This window comes from Schistocerca piceifrons, chromosome 3 (assembly GCF_021461385.2).
Source record: "Schistocerca piceifrons isolate TAMUIC-IGC-003096 chromosome 3, iqSchPice1.1, whole genome shotgun sequence".
NCBI classification, from domain to species: Eukaryota; Metazoa; Arthropoda; class Insecta; order Orthoptera; family Acrididae; genus Schistocerca; species Schistocerca piceifrons.
Window position 1 is genome coordinate 660,605,376 of NC_060140.1, and position 24,944 is coordinate 660,630,319.

The following is a 24,944-nucleotide window of genomic DNA, read 5'->3' on the forward strand; positions in this document are numbered from 1 at the left end:
TTTATCGACGAACACAAAGAGCCGGCCGTTGTGGCCGTGCGGTTCTAGGCGCTTCAGTCTGGAACCGCGTGGCCGCTATGGTCGCAGGTTCGAATCCTGCCTCGGGCATGGATGTGTGTGATGTCCTTAGGTTAGTTGTCTCACCGATCGCCGGTCAGTCAGAATACACCATAAATAAAACCTCGCTGATCCAAAAGCAGAACGGAACAAGGCCAACTGAGTTAATTTAATACCAAGAACACAAATTTTCAGAAACAACTGTGGACGGCTGGCCGAGCATCAACCCCGATGCGCAGTCCGCCCGTTTATTTTTCACTTCACTAAACTTAACCGTTCAGGAGCTCGGCCCTCCCACAGACTCCAGTGCAGTTCTCAGCATGGAAAATCAGATCATAGGCAGCTCAGTGCTTGAAACGAAGACAGACCGTTTCACTCGTAATATTCAGCTTAACTCGTAGTTGCAAAGCAACATAGCACCATCGTTCCTCTACTGTCTCTTCGTAACTTCTTTCACCGATATTAATTTTCCTAACTCGCCGAAGCTCCTAAAATTACAGTATAATTATATACAGAAGTGGAATTAACATTACACAATAAACAACAATAATGGTCGAATTGTAATACATTACATTGCGTCTCTACATCCAAAATTATTACACTGCAAGACAAGCAAGGTTAAAAGAGAAAAGAAGGAAAAACACTAAAGAAAAATACATCCTGACTACACTAATGTTTTACAGAACTCTAAACGATTAGTTGTAGTAGATGTATGATACAATAATATAAGCCAAATAATCCCGTTACAGGTTTCAAATTCGTTTTACCAGCAAGCATTTATTCAAGCGCGTCTATTAGCGGGAGGCCCGCTATCTTGGTGCAGTCGTTCAATATGCTGGGGCTGATATTAGCTCAGCCTACGGGCCAGAGGAACCTAGAGCTTTTAGGAGCCACAAGGCATTGTATCGTATTCGAACGGACAATGAATATTTTAAAATCAGATGTAAGACAGCACGGGAGTTCGTAAACGTGGGCTGGAACACACATCGATACACGAAGTAAAATAGCAAGATAAACAAGTCGCCAGTCCGGTTTGCGAATGTTGATAATGTTAAATTAAGAGTACGAAAGTTTCGGATGGATAGTTTTTCATTTGATAAAGTATTGATATAAACCCTATATTCTTAGGCCGCCTCCATAACAGAGGGTCATTGTGTTTAACTGCCACGTGTGGTACCGGCGTTTGATTCCCAGTACTGCCAAGGATTTATTTATTTTTTTTTATTTTTTTTTTTTTTGTAGGAGGACTGAAACAGGGTGCATTTAGTGTTGTGAGGTCAACGGTGCTGTATGATAAAGAAGAAGAGATCTCTTGGGAAAGCCACAAACGGATGGGAGACCGGTGTGCTGACTGCATGCCCCTCTATACTGCAACCGAACGATGCCACTGTACAGGGTGGCACGGCGGCTGGACACCATCGCTTGGGATTCAGGTCCCTATCGCAAAGTTCTTTTCCTATATCCTTACAAACGGTACTGCACTAAATCCTTCAAGGCTTTGGCCATTCAACGACGGTAAAAATGGCTCTGAGCACTACGGGACTTAACATCTATGGTCATCAGCCCCTAGAACTTAGAACTACTTAAACCTAACTAACTTAAGGACATCACACAACACCCAGTCATCACGAGGCTGAGAAAATCCCTGACCCCGCCGGGAATCGAACCCGGGAACCCGACGACGGTAAATTAGGAGAAAAAATTCTCGTAGTCGGTAATTTTTGTGAGTGGTAGACGTGAGCGCCAAGAACAATATACTAGAAACCATGGCCGGTATGGTGTGAGTGTTGTGCTGGGGGACGTTTGGACTTCTCTTTTTATGTTTTTCTTGCATAAATTGAAAACGGCGTTTTTTAACGAAAAAGTTTCGCAGTACAAAATTAAAATACCTTAAATTTCTCTTCACTTTTTATTCATTTCCTCTCTATGATTAATAGTTCCCCCGTTTCAGGGCTTACAATAATCGCAGATTATTAAAATTGTGTTTTAGTGGTATAAAATTACTGTTTATTATTAAGTGAAATCGGTTAAGTACAAATATTAAATTGAAACTTCCTGGTAGATTAAAACTGTGTGCCGGACCGAGACTCGAACTCGGGACCTTTACCTTTCGCGGGAAAGGGCTCTATCAAATGAGCTACCCAAGCACGACTCACGACCCGTCCTCACAATTTTACTTCAGCCGGTATCTCGTCTCCTACCTTCCAAACTTCATAGAAGTTCTCCTGCGAAACTTGCAGTACTAGCACTACTGGAAGAAAGGATATTGCGGAGATATGGCTTAGCCACAGCCTTGAGGATGTTTCCAGAATGAAATGCTGAACATTGGAACAGCCTGGGGGATATTTACAGAATGAAATTTCGAACATTGAAACATCCCCCAGGCTGTGGCTAAGCCATGTCTCCGCAGTATCCTTTCTTCCAGTAGTGCTAGTCCTGAAAGTTTCGCAGGAAAACTTCTGTGAAGTTTGGAAGGTAGAAGACGAGGTACTGACGGAAGTAAAATTGTGAGGACGGGTCGTGAGTCGTGCTTGGGTAGCTCAGTTGGTAGAGCACCTGCCCGCGAAAGGCAAAGGTCCCGAGTTCGAGTCTCGGTCCGGCACACAGTTTTAATCTGCCAGGAAGTTTCAAAACCATCGCACACTCCGCTGCAGAGTGAAAATTTCATTCTGGAAATATTAAATTTGTGTCCCACGCGCAAGTGCAGTGGAGACGTATTAAGGAATGAATTGTGTTCTGTTAACAGGTTGGAGGGTAGAAGTCGGAGGGAAGGTAGGTCGCTCGATTGTGGTCATACCCTTCTATCCTTGATAGGTCTTCAAACAAGAGAGAGGAGTGATCATCGGTTCTGTCTACTCCACTACGGCACAAGAAGCAATTACAGTGTGTTTCACAGCCCCTTACCGACCATCCGTAGCGCGCTGTATGAATGACTGGTAACACAGTGCTCAGACATGCCGGGGGGTGTTTATTTTTCACAAAATGCGTCAACACTACATGGAGTGCAGATATGAGTTTCTAATAATACTAATGCCAGAAACTGGCAGACTCTACGTAAATATCTACTCACCGTTCTACGCAGCTAGAGAGGAAATTGATTCTTTGTCATCCCTTACAGCAGCTGTAGCATTCTTCCGGGAAAAGTCAACTTCCTCCAACACGAGTGCTGGTCGTTTTTCAGTTTACAGACAATCTATATTTTCCTAGAATTCACTGAGCACGTGTTTAAATATAGCATTTATTTTTAGTTTATTAAATTATTACTTATTTCCAATTGTTAAGTGAGTTTTATGTAAAATACGTTCGTGTAAGCAATGGCTGAGTTGTGTTTGATTTTTAAGTGTTAAGATGTCAGTGACCTATGCAGTGTTGGTGGGAATGAGATTGGTTTGGTACTGTGTTACCTTGCTGCTGTCTATCGTTGACAGCATATTGTAAAGCCACGTCATCGTAATATTGTCACTTGGTGGTGAATTCATGAATGGCCAGAAAATTTCTGCACAATTAATGGTGTTGTTGGTAGACTGAATAAACCTCTTCCATTCAGGATCTGCTGGCACTTGTAGAATGCGCTGCACCGAGCGGACCCACTTACCAGTCACTCCCCTAGAACTTAGACCTACTTAAACCTAACTAACCTAAGGACATCACACACATCCATGCCCGAGGCAGGATTCGAACCTGCGACCGTAGCAGTCGCGCGGTTCCGGACTGAGCGCCTAGAACCGCTAGACCACCGCGGCCGGCCAACTGCAGTGGTAATGCAGTACAGTATGTAACAAGGCACATCTGTACTCTGTCTTCTTCTCCATTTTCTCCATGAAGCTATAAAGACGAGTAAATATTTTCTCTCTTCTTGTAGCTGCTCGAGTATTCTACCATTTTTAATCACATCCCTGAATTTGTTTTAGCCGCTCTCTCTGTCTGCTTCCCGTCCGCAGCTCGTGGTCTCGCGGTTGCGTTCTCGCTTCCCGAGCACGGGGTCCCGGGTTCGATTGCCGGCGGGGTCAGAGATTTTCACCTGCCTCGAGATGACTGGATGTTTGTGTTGTCCTCATCATTTCATCATCATCCAGGAAAGTGGCGATATTGGGCTGAGCAAGGGTTGGGAATTTGTACGGGCGCTGATAACCGCGCAGTTGAGCGCCCCACAATCCAAACATCATCATCATCATCTGTCTGCTTCCCTCCAACATATTCAAAATCAGAGAAGTTAAATAGAATAAATGGCAGAGTAAGTCGCTAATCATTCTGTTTCTGCTATACATGCTTGTTATGCGTAAGCTTCTTGTCTCTTCTTTTATTCTCAAGATTTTTGTGTTTGAGACAGTCTGTTCACTGTATTTTCAACTTTCTTCTCCAGCACCACAAGGCACTGCAGCCTTTTCACCATCCCCAGTCTCTTCGTTACTGACCAATAGAATATGTGATCCAAATATAGCTCTCTATGAACCCAAACACCCCCATTACGCTGGCACCTACATAGCGTCCCATGACCCCTGAGCTATCTTATCAGGAGGATCAATTGCAGTAACAACAGTGCAGTGAAATTTTGCCCTAGTTTGAAAACAATAAATTAGTCCCGGAAAAAGAACTTGGCTTCGAAAAGGAACAGGGACAACTGAAATTCAGTTACGGTCGGTTACCGACAAAAAGCTAAATTTCTTTCGAAATAATTACATGGTAGTTGCGTTCATAGACTAGATTACAGCATACAAAGTCGCCTTGTCAGTCTTAGGGAAAAAACTGAAGGAACTCCAGATTTGAAAGCCACTCATGCACAATGTTGTAAGCTTCCTGAGCAATAGGAAGACAATCATTTTGCAACACGAAACTACACTACTAAATATTACAACATATAGACGACGTATGCATGTATTCCGAAGCCAGTACTATTCAGTCGTGTCATTTGTAAACGCATGCTGCGCTCGTAAGTCTACATGATTGTTTTACGGAAAGAGGCTTCGAAATCCCTGATAGCAAGTCTACTTTTACGTTATTTACTCGCCATAGGTTTCCACTACCCGAAACAATGCAACTGGAACGTTTCAGTTGCGGAGACAATCCAATATCTTGGGACGATTATCAACGATAAGCTAAGACGGGCTTCTCATATCCGACATATCATTACCAGATGTGAAACAGCCTGCAATCTCATCAGAGCTACGACAGGAGTGTGGTGGGACTGTGATCGGTCAGTTCATTTTGGTGACAGACATCTACACTACGGATCATCATCGGAGTCCACGATCCAAAGACACAACACTATGCAGTATAAATCCTTGCATATAGTTAGTGGGGCGTTCATTTAAACACCAACCAACGAATTACTGGTTACAGAGAATGAGCCACCGTTAAAGTTGCGACGAACATTATTCTGCAAGAAATTCCTCCTGCGGCTCTATTTCGACGAATATGAGCCCCTTGACGAATAAATCCGGGAATTAACATCTTACTGCGTAGGCGGGAGATATTGGACAAATAAGCAACTTACGCTCGTCGCGGCTGAACAGATGGAGATGGAAACATTAAGGCACCAGCCCATATGGAATATCGACTCCGCAGATTGATGCCCGGACCAGTTTAACGTGTCAAAACCAGGATCTAACTAACGCACGAGGCATGCGTGGCGTATACAGCTTTACTTCAAGTCTAATGAACGCGCTGTTAGTGCTTATTGGGTGTCCTGAAGCAAACAACACGGCCCATACAAGATGGACCTACACTCCACTCTTACGGCAGCTGAACCGATGCCATTTTGGAAGCCCGACCATTCGCACAGACATTCACAGCAGATACAGTAGTTATCATCTCTGATAGTATGTCAGCCCTAGAAATGATGAGAAGCCATAAAAATAGTTGTACCAAACCCAACAACTGACTGTGTTTCGGGTGTAGAGGAACTGTTGCAACATCGTGATGGTATGGGAGAAAGACGACTGTGGGATACCTGGAAATGAAGAAGTAGATGCCCTATCAAAGTAGGCATCTCTGTTTGAAGCTATTAAAGATGATAAACTCCCTCTCCTAGATATGATACCCACGCTCAGAAAGCGTTTGTCATGGGTCTGGCAAGAGGAATGGTCGCGGACATCTGAAATCAATGGCAGTTACTACGCACTAGTTCATCGCCCGAGTCAAAGAATACATTGAGGAGCTTCACAACACTTAGTCATTGGAAGTTAACCAAACACCTCTATCGGCTCGACCTGCAAGTAATCTCCGGGCTCTTGGTCATTAATCCCCAAGCAGCCTCCAAACTCTGTTAGCATCCAACGATATCGCAACGTATAAGCTATTGTACGAGCTCGTCAACAGTGCCAACATCAAGATTTAGCTCCCTGCGCTGCTAATATGATGCTCCTGGCACTTACAACTCCAGGGGAAGACCAAAGCTCAATTAACTGACTATACCCCCAAGTGCTACTCCGGAGAATATGGAACGCTCAGCCTCTAAGTGTACATGTGAATACTGGTATATCTATACGTGTGGCTGTAATACACAACGCTGGTTTTTGTAAATTGTTCTCCTGTTCTGTCTGGATGATACTTATAGATCTGCACAGATCTTCAATTCTCTATCCGCAGCTTTTGAAACAATTCACAAAAACATACAAAGAACGTGTTGCTGTTAGTTTAGACATATAGTCATTAATGTAGACTGAATTGGGAATATCCGAAATGTGTACCAACGGCGACTCATCATTTCTTGTTGTGTTACCAGTGGGATTTATATAGTATACTACCAATATTTATCCTGCGTTCCATTTTCGTCTTGTTCACTCATTTTTGAATCTGGTTGTAGTCCTTCGTAAATCCTATGTTACATCGTACCAAGGTAGACTTACATAATGTCTACCACGAATTGCCAAAACCGATTGTAATAATCCGATTCCTGTGATTAAATGCCTATAAGGGCACATTCTGAATGAAAATAAATTTAAAAAAATGTTTCGCCCAGATGTGGCAACAGAACTGCAAGTAGACCTCGAAAAAGAAGCACCTTCTACAAGTTATGTAAATAATAAAATTAAACAAATACGTGTATATGTGTATTTATAATACTCAGCAGACCATCGTTACTACAGCGAACCAGACTCCTTAAATGCGTCAGTTTTAAGGAAAATGTATTAAGTCGTTGCCCAAATGTTTAGTGATAATTAAGTGAAAGGTGCATATACATTTCAGTAATTCTTTTTTTTTACGATTCTCAACGTAGAATAACATACAGTCCAAAGTCGCACTGATTGTTATAATAACGCAATACCGTACAAACAAAACAACGAATTCAAAATACATGCCTTACAGTCCATTTGCAGTGGTATGATTGGGATAACAAAAGTGACTTAAAAAAAAAAAAAAAAATTTCTCAGTGAGAGGTAGATCTCATGGAACCGTTTACTCAATTCAGTCCAACCCTAATCTAGTCACGATTTCCTTTTTACATTTCTGCCCATCGCCCTCTGATACATTCCCTTCGTCCCCTCCTCCTCCAGCTCTTCCTTTCGCTCCTCTTCCTCCTCCTCATGCTCCTTCACCCTCCCTTTTCCACTCTAATACCAGTGGAAATTATTGCCTTATGTCTTAACACGTGTTAAGACATTCTACTCTTATACCCAGGCTTTCCATATCTTTCTTTCCTCATCGATTCTACGGAGAACCTCCTGATCTTATAAGTCCATTCAGATCACAGCATCCTTCTGGCACACCACATCTCAAACGCTTCGAATTTCTTCTTTTCCGGTTTCCCCACAGTACAAGATTCACTGGCATATAACGATCGTGTCTTATAACTCAAGAACTTTCGACAATTAAATCTTCGTGAGCGCGGTATCCAAAGGTAATGTAACAAGATTTGTGGAGGAAAATTTTGAAACAGTCATGCTACTCAGGCAACAGAGGCCATAGTATAGACAGCGTCTGTAGCTTAGTGGTCAGCTTGTCTGGATGCCATTTGAAGAACCCAGGTTCGATTCCCGGAACTACCAAAGATTTTTCCATGGTGGGAGGACTCTTAACTTGACGAGAAACAGGAGCTTCTTGAGTCAGAAGTAACGGCTCCAGAGTCGAGGAAACCGACAACGCCCGGACACCCGAGCTTCCGGTACCTTGGCGTCGTCTTTATGTCTACCACCGGCCACACCGCAGCGGTCAACTTCGGCGTGGACCCCAAGTCACCGGCGCGACCGTTCAGCAACATCACCTCCGTTGCCTTGATGCATTGCAACGTGTGGAATATCTGAACGTCCATGTAACTCCCGTCCGCAGCTCGTGGTCGTGCGGTAGAGTTCTCACTTCCCACGCCCGGGTTCCCGGGTTCGATTCCCGCCGAGGTCAGAGATTTTCTCTGCCTCGTGATGACTGGGTGTTGTGTGCTGTCCTTAGGTTAGTTAGGTTTAAGTAGTTCTAAGTTATAGGGGACTGATGACCATAGATGTCAAGTCCCATAGTGCTCAGAGCCATTTGAAACATTTGAACCATGTAACTCCCAAGCTAATGCACATAGCATTTGTCCTTCGCTGGCGATTTGTCGCAGCCTACAGGCCGCATTGGGCTACTTTCTGACGGCTGGTAACATATCTAATGCCTTTTTTGTGGACCTTAGTTATGTACGCTTCCATGTACACGCCCCGCCCCCCTTCTTCCCAAACCCGTCGGATTTCTACGTTCAGTTACTGTGAGGAGTACCTTGCAACAATGTTGAGATCAAGTATCCATTAACGAAGTGGACAGCGGTGTCGCACAACCTTCATCAGCCGTACTTGCTGATATTAGTCTGAGTGTCATGGTTTCACGTCGCCTGTGGAAATACGCCACTAAACAGAATTTGCATGCGATTGGTTTGATGGATATACTTTTATGCTCCACTTGTCACTCGGTGGACAATGACGACCATCGCCTGACCTGCGACGGTGTTCATGAAGTCTGGGCACGGGGGCCGCAAATGATAGCCTGTTGCCTCCGCGCCCCTCCAACCGTAATCGAACAGTATGCTTTCATTCGGCAGGAGGACGTGTGTTTCCTTGCAGCCAAGACTCATGCTGTAGTCTCGTCAAAGAATGAACGTCACTTACCTTTATGGAGACGAGGACAAATCGCAGATCGAATCTTGGACCCTCCTACAGAATGAGCAAGCGGTGATTGAAAGACGTCCATGCTACCGCGTCATTTCGCCAATTACCTCCGTGGGGTTTCGCGCGCTTCCCCATTCAGCCGTGTCTGGCGCGGCTGGCTCGCCTACATGTACTCATATCTCATCATCCGTTCCTTCTAACTGCTAATCAAGGAACGGTCAGTTTTCCTCATTTGCATTTTCTTACTCATCTGTGATTTCGTGAATTGTTTCTTTGGAATAAAATTTATGTTTCCCTCTCATGTTCAACAACAAAAAATAAAAATGAATAAATAATTTAAAAAAACACAGTGCTGGAAAAAAGTGGTAGGAAGAAAAATGCTCTTTGAAGTTTGGTGGTCTGTTGAGATTTGTGAAATCAGGGTTCAATTCACATACAGGGTGGCGCACGAAATGTGTTACCAATTGTTTCCTTAACAATTTACGACACACATTAGATATCGCGCTGGGATCTCTACAGCAGTACCAGCAGAGCTTGGAAAAACAAATGAGTTACGAAATGACGTGTAATTCACGATACTGCCGCTAGGAGACTAGTAAGCAGCAATGGCTGACAATGGAAGACTGACGACACAGCAACGATCGGCAATTGTGCTACTTTTTCATGTAACGAAAAGCCTTGTTGTGACTCAGAGGCGTTTTCGACAACAGTTTAACATACGATGGGTCCCTTGCAGGAAGACCATCCACAGGTTGTACGATAAATTTGTACAGGAAGGAACAGTATTGGACGCGAAGCGACCTCGGCCTAAGCCTGTTTGTTCGCCGGAGAATATTGAAGCGGTACGAGTTGCTGTACAGAGTAGTCCCGGGAAATCGTGTAGAAAGGCAGCAGTGCAACTGGAAATATCCAGACGCTCCGTTCAACGCATTCTTAAAAGTGACCTCCATATGTACCCATACAAGATGACCTGTGCACAGAAGCTCACTGAAGAACACAAGCAGCAGAGACTACTGTTTGCTCAGTGGATGGAGGATAGGGAGAAACTCTCGACAACTTTTGGTTTTCAGACGAGGCGCACTTTCATTTAGACGGTGTGGTTAACAAACAAAATGTACGCTTTTGGGCCACTGAAAACCCACAAGTGCTTCATAAACGACAACATTATGCTCCGCGGATTAGGTTTCCGGGTCGCTTCAATGACGGACAAAATTGGCTCCCCAATAGTACAGACCTCAATCCATGTGACTTTTTTCTTTGGGGGTACCCAAAGGAAAAAAATTTCCCGAAACGTCCAAGTGATTTAATGGAGCTCAGAAGACTTATTCTTCAAGCTTGCAGTGAAATTACGGAAGACATGTGTCGTAATCACTAACTTCAGTGTTCGTTTGAAGGAAGTTAGGAAACGAAATGGTGGACATATTAAGCATGTGCTGAGTTAGAACAAATCTCCATGGAAGGCTCTTCATTGTAGTATATGTTCCTTTCAGATTGTATTGACAATTAAGTTTATATTCAAAACGGTAACACATTTCGTGCGCCACCCTGTATAGGACAACCATTTTTAACAAGCACAAACAAACCCTCTTTATCTCTGGTAACGCAAGTTGAACAATGTTATGGTTCACCATACTTCGAAAAAAAAAAAAGTATGGTGAGCTGTCGACGCGGCCCTTCAACCGCATCCAGTGACGTCATTGGCACAGGATAAAGCGGCGGTCAGTTACGACTGGCCCATCAGAGGCAGAAAGTGGGGCTTTACTTTGCTTGATGGTGTAATATGGAGAGAGACATGATCTCTTTAGGGAAAAATTTAAGTAAAAAATAAATAAAAAGCGGGAGTTATAGTTTCCGAAAAGCTGACTGAATATCCCGCTAATGGTGGACAGAGTTATCATTATACGGTATATCGATGCTATGAATGTCACCAGAAACGATTGCCCATCGAAATCGGCTCGTAAAATAGAGAATATTTAATAAGGCAGTTCGAAAAGTCTTTACGAAAATTTCACTGATTATTAATTGCACAGAGATAAAGGTGTTAATGGCTCAACAACATTTTATAGGGAAGTCGTAAAAATGCGAGACTCGATAAGTAAACTCCGTCCGAACAGGCCTTGGAAGGCGCAACGGTACTGACCGACCGCTGTGTCGTCTTCAGTCGATAGGTGTCCTAGATGCTCTCTAGCATGTGGTCAGCACACTGCTCTCCCGGCCGTTGTCCGTTTTCGTGACGGGAGCCGCGCAACCAAGTAGTTAGTCAATTTACCTCACAAGGGCTAAGTGCAGCCCGCTTGCCAACAGTCGTCGGCAGTCCCGGACTGTCACGCACTGAGTGCTCACCAACCCCGACAGCGTTTTGACGTCGGTGATCTGACGGGAACCGGTGTTACCACTGCAGCAAGGCCGTTGGCGAGTAATTGAGTTAGTGCCAAATATTCAGAGTACTGTCCTCAACTCGTCCTAGAAACTTTTCTGTCACTAATCGCTTCCTGATTCTCTACCAAAAATACGTGTATGTGGGATATTCCAAGTTTCTCAAAGGAAGTCAGGTGGAAGTATACCATTTTCAACAGGGCCATTGTCAGTTAAGAACATTGTGATGTTCGAATCAGTTTTCGGCTTTAAGTCACCTTTAGGCAGAGTATGAATCTAGACACTTGAGCGAGACTGAGAGCTTCGTGCATGTTCACTTTTGTATTTTTGTAGGTTTGTGGGTTTCATGTTATGTATGTAAATACTGTTGACGGGGAGACCATTTCTGATGCAGTGTGTGTATGTTCCAGCAGAAACTAAGAGCGACTGGAGTCTACAGATGGGGGTTCCCGCGGCGCTGCACTTCATCGAGACCCGGTCACGCCTCTTCGGTAAGCGACATCACTCTGCCAGAGCGCTGCAAGCGAGCCGCCAGCGCAGCCCACCCAATGTGTCTGACTCGTCTGCTGTCGACGTGAGCCTGTGGCGTAGCGTACGCACGTTTCCAATGCTCTTGTCGCTCTTTTGTCAACGTTAAACTTTGTTCTGCTTATTTGTTAAAGTTTCTCTGTTGCAGCAGCAGTTAAAGGCAGTAACTTTTTTCTCAAATACCGTTATTCCTTGACCAATTACGCACAATAATGTAACGTTTCATATTTGGAATATAACGTTGGTTAAACTCTGCTATTTTGGAAAAAATTAACAAAGACTTTCTTCATTTATTACTGGACCTAGAGTATCAAACAGTAATCCAAAGAAAATGTGTTAACATTTTAAAAATTTACGTTATCCAAATCAGCTATCTTCAGTGCTGCCAGAAATTCTCATTGCGTACATGTTTCGAGAAAGTCAACCTGCAATTAATCTAAGACATTCTGAAAGTCATGGTTTTATTCCTTAACATAACGTAGTTGTAACGTTTGCACGGTTGCATTTCTTGATATTTTATGCATTGGTTTGCATTCGCTTAGGTTCACACAGTCTGCACATTGTTATTTGTGTACAACTGTTTTGCATGCATTTTACTACACTGTTGCAGAAAAAGGTGAATCTCGGAGTCAGTCACGTTTAATGTCATTCATGTATTACTTCTTTACTTTAAACTGGTGTTTTACAGAGAGAGAAACGGAAACTGATAAGAAGATCTTAAACTAATTGTATCACAGCAATTTTCTAAAACCTAGGTGGAGTGGCAGTCAATTAATTCCATGGCAAACATTAAGTCTCTATCAAAGTTCATGAAGTCCTTCCTACTAATGTCTTGGTCGTGATGATGGTGAGGATGACGAAAGGGAGAAGCTATGTACAGCCTAAGCGCGAGTCGCACTTGTTCACAATGACATGCTTGTCATCAGTTAAAGATGACAAACCCATTGAACATAATGTACAAAGAGATATACAAATGCATCGGCAGCTAGTATTGCTGCTAAGGAAGACAGCGGAAGGTTTCATCTTAGCAATAACTCAAACCTGAGAATGATGCATAGCGAATCAAGAATGAATTTTCACTCTGCAGCGGGCTGTGCACCAACTTGACATTTCCTTTTAGAGTAAACCGGTGTGCCGGGTCGGGACTCGAACTTGTAACCTCTGCCAGGGAGTTTCAGATCACTGCACGCTGTACTGCAAACTCGTTCTGGGAACAGTCCCTCTGGATTTTCTGCGCTGTGTCCTTTCTTTCAGGAGTGAGAGTTCCGAAAGGTACGCAGGAAAACTTGTGTAAGGTATCGGCGGAAGTAAAACTGTAAGGATGCGTCGTGAGTGATGCTTAGAGCCAGATTCGAGCCATGTCCGACACACAGGTGTAGTCTGCTAGGGAATTATACACAGGGAATGTTTAGACTCTGTCGTTACAGGTTCGTTTAGTAAAGTGCGACAGCGTCACTGACATACTGAGCCATCTGCAGTGACAGAAACTACAAGCGTGACATTACGCATCAGGACTTGGCTTACTGCTGATACTGCGATAGTGTACGGTCCAAGAACAGTCAACCAATACATTCATTTCTGCTACATATAACTCGATAAAAGATCATGAAAGTAAAATTACGGAGTTTCGAACTCACACGGAGTCATCCCAACAATATTTATTCCGACGTACTGCCTGTTAGCTTTCGTCTCGGGCTCTTCGGCCGACGTTTGTTTAATGATCTTTCTGATATTTTGCCAGCACGAATGGCTGTCATTGTCAAAGATCCAACTTGCAATCCTGGTGGCGGACTGGAGTCGAAAGCGTGGCCGGAACTTATGAGTGGCGTTCAATGTGTAATGTGTCACATTTTTTTTCTCGGCCAGCGTCAGTTGAAAAAAATGCGGAATTTGTTATGAGACATCGTGGAATATCCCGCTTTATCGCCTATAGTTTCATGCCGTTCCGACTATAATGTCAAAATGACGTCTGCAACGGAGATGCTTTCGAAGCAGAGAGCTGTCATGAGGCTTTTGGTGGAAAACCAGAGCATCGCACATACTCATAAGCGCTTTAAGAGTGTCTACGGCGATCCGGGAGTGAACAAAAGCACGATGAGTCGTTGGGCAAGGCGCCTGTCATCATCGCAACAAGGGCGTGCAAACCTGTCGGATCACCCGTGTGCCGACGGGCTGCATTCAGCTGTGATTTCTGCATTTTTGGAGCTTGTGCACGCTTTCATTCGAGGTGATCGAAATGTTCAGATGTGTGTGAATTCTTAAGGGACAAACTGCTGAGGTAATCGGTCCCTAGACTTACACACTACTTAAGGTAACGTGAACTAACTCACGCTAACTACACTACTGACCATTAAAATTGCAACACTACGCAGATGACGTGCTACAGACGCCAAATTTAACTGACAGGAAGAAGACACCTACGACGTGCTGACATGAGGAATGTTTCCAACAGATTTCTCAAAAAAAAAAAAAAAAAAAAAAGATTCAAATGGCTCTGAGCACTATGGGACTTAACATCTATGGTCATCAGTCCCCTAGAACTCAGAACTACTTAAACCTAACTAACCTAAGGACACCGATTTCTCATACACAAACAGCAGTTGACCGGCGTTGCCTGGTGAAACGTTGTTGTGATGTCTCGTGTAAGGAGAGAAATGCGTACCATCACGTTTCCGACTTTGATAAAGGTCGGGTTGTTGCCTATCGCGATTGCGGTTTATCGTATTGCGACGTTGCTGCTCGCGTTGGTCGAGATCCAATGACTGTTAGCAGAATATGGAATCGGTGGGTTCAGGAGGGTAATACGGAACGCCGTGCTGGATCCCAACGGCCTCGTATCACTAGCAGTCGAGATGACAGGCATCTTATCCGCATGGCTGTAACGTATCGTGCAGCCACGTCTCGAACCCTGAGTCAACAGACGGGGACGTTTGCAAGACAACAACCATCTGCACGAACAGTTCGACGACGTTTGCAGCAGCATGGACTATCAGCTCGGAGATCATGGCTGTGGTTACCCTTGACGCTGCATCACAGACAGGAGCGCCTGCGATGGTGTACTCAACGACAACCCTGGATGCACGAATGGCAAACCGTCATTTTTTCGGATGAATCCAGGTTCTGTTTACAGCATCATGATGGTCGCATCCGTGTTTGGCGACATCGCGGTGAACGCGTATTGGAAGCGTGTATTCGTCATCGCCATACTGGCGTATCACCCGGCGTGATGATATGGGGTGCCATTGGTTACACGTCTCGGTCACCTCTTGTTCGCAATGACGGCACTTTGAACAGTGGACGTTATATTTCAGATGTGTGTACGACCCGTGACTCTACCCTTCATTCGATCCCTGAGAAACCCTACATTTCAGCAGGATAATGCACGACCGCATAATGTAGGTCCTGTACGGGCCTTCCTGGATACAGAAAATGTTCGACTGCTGCCCTGGCCAGCACATTCTCCAGATCTCTCACCAATTGAAAACGTCTGGTCAATGGTGGCCGAGCAACTGGCTCGTCACAATACGCCAGTCACTACTCTTGATGAACTGTGGTATCGCGTTGAAGCTGCATGGGCAGCTGTACCTGTACACGACATCCAAGCTCTGTTTGACTCGATGCCCAGCTGTATCAAGGCCGTTATTAAGGCCAGAGATGGTTGTTCTGGGTACTGATTTCTCAGGATCTATGCACCCAAATTGCGTGAAAATGTAATCACCTGTCAGTTCTAGTATAATATATTCGTCCAATGAATACCCGTTTATCATTTGCATTTCTTCTTGGTGTAGCAATTTTAATGGCCACTAGTGTAACTATGTCCCATTCCCGAGAGAGGACTCGAACCTCCGGCGACATGGCGCCTCAAACCGCGAGGCCACTCCGCGCGGCGAGGTGATCGACGGATCACAATCAGACACCTCGCTGCTCAACTGGACGTGTCTGTTGGTAGTGCTGACAGACTCGTCCAGCACTTGGGATACTCAAAGGTGTATGCCCGCTGGGTTTCTCGCCACCTAACACAAGACAATAAAAAACAGTGAAGGACGATATGTGCACTCCGCGGGAAGCATTGTGTGGGGGTGGTGGGGACGTTATTGGTGCAGCAACATGTTGGCTCCGACGTCGACTATTGGAATGGTACCATGTGGGCATTCAGACCCTCCTAGTAAGGTGGCGTAAGACCATAACACTGAACGGAGATTATGTTGAAAAATAGGGTTTTATTGTCAAAATAGTGGGGAATAATTTGGTATACATTAGTTGCATTAGTTACGGAAGGCCCCTCGTACGTGTAACTGTCGTGCCAGTGTCTTTAGTGTCCTGCCATGGTCATTACCGCTGTGAGTTTTCGCTTGTTAATTGCAACATTCGTTTGCTGTGTTGAGGGAATCCACATGCAGTTCGTAATTGGAACATAAAGCACCCTTCGCCAGGCACCACAAGGTTTCCTGCATCTCGGAGTGGTGAGCTCAGCTCGTCTTGCTGCCGCGGCAGTGTTTACTCAGGCCGGCGGGCACGCCGCCATATTTTGGCGAAGTAGGCCGCGGCCTCAGTCCGTGGCTCTGCCCTGGCTCCGGCGCGCCAGCCGGCCCGTCGCTCTCATGGCCCGCGGTCAAGCTCAACTACACGTGGCTTCCTTGCCACACGTTAGGACACCGCCAAACTGCTCCTGACGTGGTTCTCGTTGAAACCTCTTTTGCCTCGTCTCAATTAAGTCGCGGGTTTCTGGGGGAGAGCTGGCCCCATGATCTACGTGATCTACATCTACATTCTGCAAGCCACCTTACTGTGTATGTCGAAGGGTACATTATCTACCAGTCATGTCCCACCCCCATTCCCTGCTGCAGTTGTGAATGGGCACAGGAAGAACGATATGACATATATTAGTTTGGTGCATATGTTCGTAGCGTTTTTGTTTTGCATGTTGCTATTATGGTGGTATGGGTTTATTTTTTATCGATTGTAATTTTTTTGTAGTTCACTGTAGCCATTTGAGTTTACATATTGTCATTTTGTAATGTGGAGAGGGTGATTGTAGCTGTGGGCCCTAGAAAATGGAGTGCCAAGTTGAGAAGCTGGAACATTTCCGACATATTCTTCTGTTTTAGTTCAATAGAGGGGTGGCAGCAGTGGAGGCAGACAAAAACATTTGCGCCGCCCATGGGGATAACGCCATTGGACAGAGCACCGCAAGAAGATGATTTTCTCACATTAAGGAGGATCGTTTTGACGTTAGTGAGTCTTCAGCGAGAACTTTGGGGTTTGATGAAGATCGTTGGAACGCATTAATCCACAATGATTCACGTCATTGTTCTAGAGAACTGTCAAATGTGATGAACTGTGATCATTTCACCCTCGTTCTTCATTTGCATGTAATGGGGAAGGTTCAACAATCCGGTGAGTGGGTACCACGTGCTCTAAGCCAAAATCACAAAAATCAGCGGATGGCCATATGTGGATCTCTGTTTGCTTGTCATCAATAGGCTCGTGAACAACACCGACCATTCCTATCCTGTATCATTACTGGTGAGCGAAATGGTGTCTTTGTGCAGTTACCTGTCCGCATCCACAAAAGATAATGTTATGCATGTGGTGGAAGAGCGGCGGTATGGTTTACTACGAATTGCTTGCTCGAGATGTAACCATCACTGCTCACATTTATTGTCAACGATCGAAACATTTTGCAGACGCAATACAACAACGACCAGGAAGACAGCGTTAAGTGTGCTACTCCACGATGACGCAAGGGCTGGGTTGGGAAGTCATCCCGCACCCACTTTAAACACCTAATCTTGCACCCTCAGATTTTCACCTTTTCCGTTCTCTGTCGAACAATATTCAAGAAACTTCCATTCCGGATGAAAATGTGCTCCGAACATGGCTCGACGACTTATTCGCCTCAAAACCACGTGATTCTACAGTCGCGGAATCGGAAAGTTTCCCCAGCGTTGGCGCACTTTTGCAAATAGTCGTTGTCTGTTGCCCCTTACAGTGCGTGCCGTGATTGATATCATAGGCTGATAGAGGGTGGATGATCTGACGGAGATTTTTACTACACACCTCCCTAATCCGAGTTCACTGTTTTCAGCACTGTGACTTCTCACTCGGTACACCTAAGGAAATACTGAGTAATTTTACCAGAGCGCTATACTCCGAAAGATTTAACCGTTCTAAAAGTAACACATCGCTGTTTCTTCAGCTGGTAAAATCTTAGCAAAGATGATATTATTCTTCCCTATGACGGTAATACAAGGAGAATAAAAACGGTTAGGGGAAACATCAGGAGGGTGAGCCTGGTACGTGAAGAAACCACAAATAAATAAACTAGTTGTTAGCAACTTTTGCTATTAAATGAATTACGTGTTTAACTGTAAACGAGTATTAAATTGTATCGCCTTGCACACCATTTCAGCATTAAAGCTGTCAGCTGGAATAGATATTTGAAATAAGTAATAAAATGGAACACCTACAGCCGTCCTTACGATGTTATTTATTATATGGCCACCAGTTTCAGCACTTCAGTGCACTATCTTCAGGCCTTATCTGACGCTGAGGAGGTTAACTCCAGTCGTATACAAGATTAATGAATTGTCAACATCTGTCAATTGTTTTTTGCAGACTACCTGTAAAAACGATGTGTCTCCAACCACCAACTATCAAGGAGTTGAGTAAATTCCGTCCGAACAGGCCTCAGAAGGTCCATCGGCCAACCGACCGCCATGTCATCGTCTGCCTACAGACAACACTGGATGCGGATATGGAGGGGCAAGTGCACAGCACACCGCTCTCCCGGCCGTTGTCAATTTTCGTGACCAGAGCCGCTACTTCTCAGTCAAGTAGCTCCTCAGTCGCCTTCACAAGCACTAAATGCATTCCGCTTGCCAACAGCTCTCGGCAGTCATCCATCCAAGTGCTAACCAAATACGACAGCGCCTAACTTCGGATATCTGACGGGAACCGGTGTTACCACTGCGACAGAGCCATTGGCTGATAGCATACACTGAGATATAAAAAATAATGGTAACACCTAAAAGTGACTAATGTAGAGTAACGAAATTTTGGGGTACATTTGTCTAGGTAACATATGTGATCAACATTGCAAGATTACAGGTTATTGTAAGCGTGAGATAGCTATTGTGAATATGAACACTGTAACATTAACAACGGGTGTAACCTCCAGAATGTTGCACGCAAGTATGCAAAGGTGCACGCATTGTGTTATACAGGTTCCAGATTTCAGTTTGTGGGATGGAGTTCCACATTTTGTGGGATGGAGTTGCATTTGGTCGGTCAATACAGGGACTGTTAATGTTGTTGAGAATGACGCTGGAGTTGTCGTCCGGTAACGTCTCAAATGTGTTCGATCGGAGACAGATATGGCAATCTAGCAGGCGAAGGCAACATGTCGACGCTCTGTAGAGTATGTTGGGTTACAACGGCGGTATGTGTGCGAGTGTTATCCTGTTGGAAAACACCCCCTGGTATGCTGTTCATCAATGGCAGAACAACGGGTGGAAACACCCGTATAAATTTACATTCAGTGTGCTTGGGGTAACCGTAAGGGTGCTCCTGCTGTCATAACAAACCGTACCCCAGACTATAATTGCAGGTATACGACCAGTGTATCTAGCACACGGGCAAGTTGGTTGCAGGCCCTCAACTGGTTTTCTTCTAACCAACACACGGCCATCACTGGCACCGAGGCAGAACCAGTTTTATTCAAAAAACGCAACAGTCCTCCTCCCTGCCCTCCAATGAGCTCTCGCTTGACACTATAGAAGTCACAGGTGGCGGTGGTTTGGGGTCAGTGAAAGACACACTACAGGGCGTCGGGCTCGAAGCTGTCATTGAAGAAATCGATTTGTGCCACTGTGGTACCAACTGTTGCTCAGATTGCTGCTGCAGATGCAGTACAATGCGCGAGAGCCATACGCCAAACACGATGATCTTCCCTGTTGGTAGTGCTATGTGGCCGTTCAAATCCCGGTCTTCTTGCTACTGTACATTCTCGTGACCACCGCTGCCAGCAGTTATGTACAGTGACTACATTCCTGTCAAGTCTTTCTGAAATATCGCAGAAGGAACATCCATTTTCTCGCAGCCCTATTACACGATCTTCTTTAAACTCAGTGGGGTTCTGATAATGGCATCTTTGTCTCCTTAAAGGCATTTTTGTTTAACATCAACTCACCACGTAGAATCTCAAAGGTAACTAAAGCTCAATACCGTTACACCGTATATTTAAGCAAACCTGATTTTCATCTTGTGCGACCAGTGCGAAATTTCAGTACACATCATCTTTCGGATGTAGAAATAAGCCTAATAAGTTTCGTTTATGCCCCACACCTCTTTCTTGGTGTTGCTATGTTTTCCGTCAGTGTATTTTTAATTAATTTTTACTCTTCATAAATTTCTAGCATGTCTGGCCAGTAATTACGTTCATCGTTACAAAATTGTAGTTATGGGGTATGTATCGCTTAAGGAATAGTGTACTACAGCATTATTGGGTAGATCAGTATCAGAAAATTAAAAAGAATACACCTAGACCCGGAAGAGAATTATCGAACTCGGGTATTTTAACCTAACACTACCACCGAACAAACTTTTTTTTCACTGAGTGTTAAATCAAGAAACGTAATTAGAAAAATGTACGGGACGAAACTTTCTTAGCGACATTCTTGTCTGTGAGTATGCAAGGAAGTGCGGTGAGGCGTCTGGATGTGCGAAGTTTTGCCATAATGGCGAGCAAAGAAAATTACACTAAATCGCTACTAAACACGTAGCATTCTCATGGAATATAATCACAATAGTCCTTTTATCACGGCTGAAACCATTCAAAGTTCAGAACCATTGCATGTTCACTAAAGTTGTATGAAATTTTGTTGTATCCCATATTCAAGTCCCTGCAACAACTTCGATGGAAACCATCTCGATTTCCTTACCTGCTTGGTCGGCAGTGTTTATATAGTATCGTCACACAGCAATCCTTCTATACAAGGCCCACGAATAACAAAAAAATAGTCTAAAATGCCTAGCAGCTACTCTTTTGCTCATCCGCATCTCAAAATACGCGTCGTATTCTATGTCCTTTTAAAATCAAGCTTGTATCCCAATCCTACTACTAATGTACCGCAGATAAAGTTATATAAATTAATTGTATTTGGTGATGAATACAAACGACAGAAGTAAAAGTTTCTGTCTAATATGAAACTGTAACGTAAAACATTAATTACATGGTATTTCTGATCCTCGTACCATTATGATAGGTATTCAACGTGCCAGTTATTATATTAAATAGACTCTTAATTCTGAAAAGTTTCTTAATCAAACGTTATCTATTGTAATACCACAATTTCAAGATGTCATTTACTTAGTCTTACCCTGTTGCATGCTTATTGCGTGTTTGTTTGTGTTTATATGGTATATAAGTAATTAGTGAGTGTACCTAATTCATAGTCATCTATCTCCAGTTGCTTTAGATCACTATGAATTAGGTGGTCTCACTAATGACAAATGGTTACATAGTCTGGTAACTCTTTACATTTCCTATCAAGTGACACCTTGACGAGTCTTCTATCTATTTTTGTATCGTTGCTATCAAATATTCATAGAATTACGATATTTATTCAGGTTTATTCTATCATAACATATGATGTATTAAATACATTGGGAAGTCCTTATTGCCAGTAGTTCCAGGGTTATATTCTCCCTTTAGCTGCGTATCTAGATTTTATCAATCTCTAGTGGTTTAAGGCTTTAGTAGCTAGTACCCTAGAATATGAGAAGAAATCAAAAAGTTAATAAAAGCTTAGTGAAAAGAAACGTAATAACTGTTCGACGTGTGAGGTAATCAAACAGTTAAATGGATCCAAGGAATGGCTGGTGAGGCCCTGTTTCACAAAAATATAAGGGGTATGCCTGGGTGGAGGGTTTGTACTCAGAAGGAATACACAGACAAGTTGGTGTGGTAAATCCAGTTAACAGTAAATCTAGATAGTATATGGTCAGTTTTGCTTTAAAAATGAATCGCTCACGTTTGAAATTCTTTTTCAAGGGAGTGAGTTGATTAATACATAAGGAGTTCCGAACTCGCAAAATCTATCAGCAGACTAAGAATAGAATACAGAAACTTAGTTTGACGATGTATCCTATAAATTACTGAATTTGTGGGATTTTGTAGTGCTAGGCATACAGTTATCACTACTTCGTCCGAGGAAGTGACAGGTATTTGTGTTATCCTGGACGTCTGATCCAAATGCGTAAATTGTACCAAATGAAAGCAGCTACTAGTACAATTCTAATAAAATATTAGGAAAGGATTATTTTCTAGAGATCGGTAAACCTCGGCAACATGTATCTGACAGAGAATTGCGTAAAACAAACTTAATACTGAAGCATCATCCGCAGGCAAACCCTGCTAAACGCTTAATAAGGGAATCAGGACGTTCTAATGTTACAAGCGACATTCTAAATGAACTAATTATATGTCGGAATTAGAATGAATCTCTAATCATTTACCACATGCCAACCCAGCATTTCATCAAGTCAAATTATCACAGGAGAGGAAATGAATACACATCAAAGGAAGCTAATCTCGGCAGGAGATATAATTACGTTTCGTGAGTACAAAACTACTGCCAACAAATTTAACCAGCGATTTCATTTATATCTCAAGCGAAATATTTCAGTGTGACGCACGAAATATTGCAGTACTTAATACTGCTAAAAGAATTTCTGCCTGTCAGCCGTTTCTCAGTCTCTTTTACTAGTTATCTCGTTCTGGAATTAAAAGCACACCCGATTACATACACATCGGTTAAGAAAGAAGGATCATGAGGTATAATATGTATTGTACTTGCTGGTTTACGGTCAAAATTGACATGTAATAAGGATAATATAAGCCTACCAGACACACCCATTTCTGATAAATGAAGAGCTCCGCACTACGATATTAACAGCGACTTGAACCTGATTCTAAAAAGAGTTTATATTTTGTAAACCACGTTTAATGTGAAAAATTTTGTTTGATTTGTTGAGAAAGTTAAAGACATATTGGTATCAATCCCAGATAACGCCAGGTTAGATTCTTTCGATATATGATTCCTTACACTAATATACCTGTCAATGAATGCCAGGAAATAAAAATAATTTATTGCCCTATAGTAAATCCAGAGCGAAATAATGAGCGAAATAATTGAGCTGCTCTATTTCCTTGATTTTTTATATCTTTTATTTTCTTCGAATTTAATAGTAAGATTTGTAAGTGTAAGACTGGTTTGCGTTGGTTTTGACAGACATACAGAGAGCAAATTTCTGGATCCAAATAATGATTTTGCTGCTCGAATCATTTATTACAAAAGGTATGTAGATGACATTATTTTATTCCAAGGAAATCAAGAAGGCGTTAACAAATTTGCTAGCAAAATAATCCTTATGCTCCCTTAAATACAATTTAAAGAAGAACATCCATGGAATTAACTATAGGACTAATTTTTCGAAAGTCTTCAGCCACAAGTAGCGTCATTAATGCATCTTCCTGTCACTAATATTATCAAATACATACTTCCTACATGTTCATGTGGCGTAGGCTATGTAAATTCCCCTTGAGCCAATACTACTAAAGAAATTACAATATTAAAACAAACTGCTTTCACCAATGACTGTGATAATAACTTAATCAACATATTATACAAAATAAATAAGAAAACAATACTTGTTACGATTACTTATAGAGGTAAGGTCTCAAAAAATAGCCAAAGGTTTTAAAAATAGTGGCATTAAAATAGTTTTCAACTTTGATAATCGACTAAAGAACAAATAAAGACACAACATAAACAAAAAAGATTCTGGTACGTTCACAACTTCAGCCTTCTACAAGATCAGTTGTTCAGATTGCCCCAAAAGATATGTTGGACAAACTAACAGTAGACTGACAATACTATTTAAAGGACGTACGGAAGGCACGAAGGCTATAAAATCTACTTTTGGTAATCACCCCGTAACATCCAAAAATCGTTTATATTCAGTACAAATGGCAATCTACATATCCTCCATTCTCTGGAAAAGTTAGATTAATGCTCCAAAGGTGCTTGAAATTTACAGCAATTCTAGAAAAGAGCCTGAAATTAATTTAAGGAGTAAGATGGGTGTAGCAGGACAGCTTTTTACTCAATTTTCGACGACCCTCTTTGAGACTCTTACCCTACTGTTTCATGTTATTACGTACAAATGACAGTTGTTTAGTTTTCGAAACGCATGACTGTTTTACTTTCATAGTAATAATAATAATAATAATTGTTAGTATTATTATCTGTCGTTTTATCCATTACATTGCACAATTATCGTATAACATCTAACATTTTCCACCACTTTATATATTATCCTCCCGCTCCTCAACAAAGTGCATGCTGTCGTTGCCCAGCGATGCCTTGCAGCCCAATGTAACGGTAGTCGTCTAGCAACCGATGCCGGACTCGTCCACAAGTAGTAGTTGCTGGTCTGCCTAGAATACCATAAGTCATCGGTGGCGCTGCCGTCGCCTAACAATGCAGTATGGCTCAGCAAGTATTGTTACGGCGACAGCTTCGACCAGTCGCTGAATAGATGACAGACTTCTTATGCACCGGAAAAACTTTGAAATTAAGTAAATTGACTATACCCCGCAGACTGTATATGTGTCGACGCTATTTAATCTCGTAATAACTAATTTTTAAAACATTTTTTAATTATTGTTGACAGCTTTTTAATAATGTAAAGCACTTTTATACTCTATTTCACGTTACTCACACATACAACTCACATTGTATTAGCTCATACAGATACATCTACCTATGTAAGCACTTCCACTGGCTAGACCTCCTCAGTCATTTAGTAGGAGACCTGAAGAAATGCGTGCCATACTGCATACTG

General features: G+C 43.0%; 1 protein-coding gene across 1 annotated transcript in view; it reads left to right on the forward strand.

Moving 5' to 3' along the window:
• The window catches only part of LOC124788949, a 457,931-nt gene that overhangs the window by 254,520 nt on the left and 178,467 nt on the right, over window positions 1-24,944 (forward strand). The window contains exon 3 of the mRNA XM_047256236.1: window positions 11,921-11,998. Within this exon, the coding sequence (XP_047112192.1) occupies window positions 11,921-11,998 (78 nt within the window). The remainder of the gene's footprint in view (window positions 1-11,920; window positions 11,999-24,944) is intronic.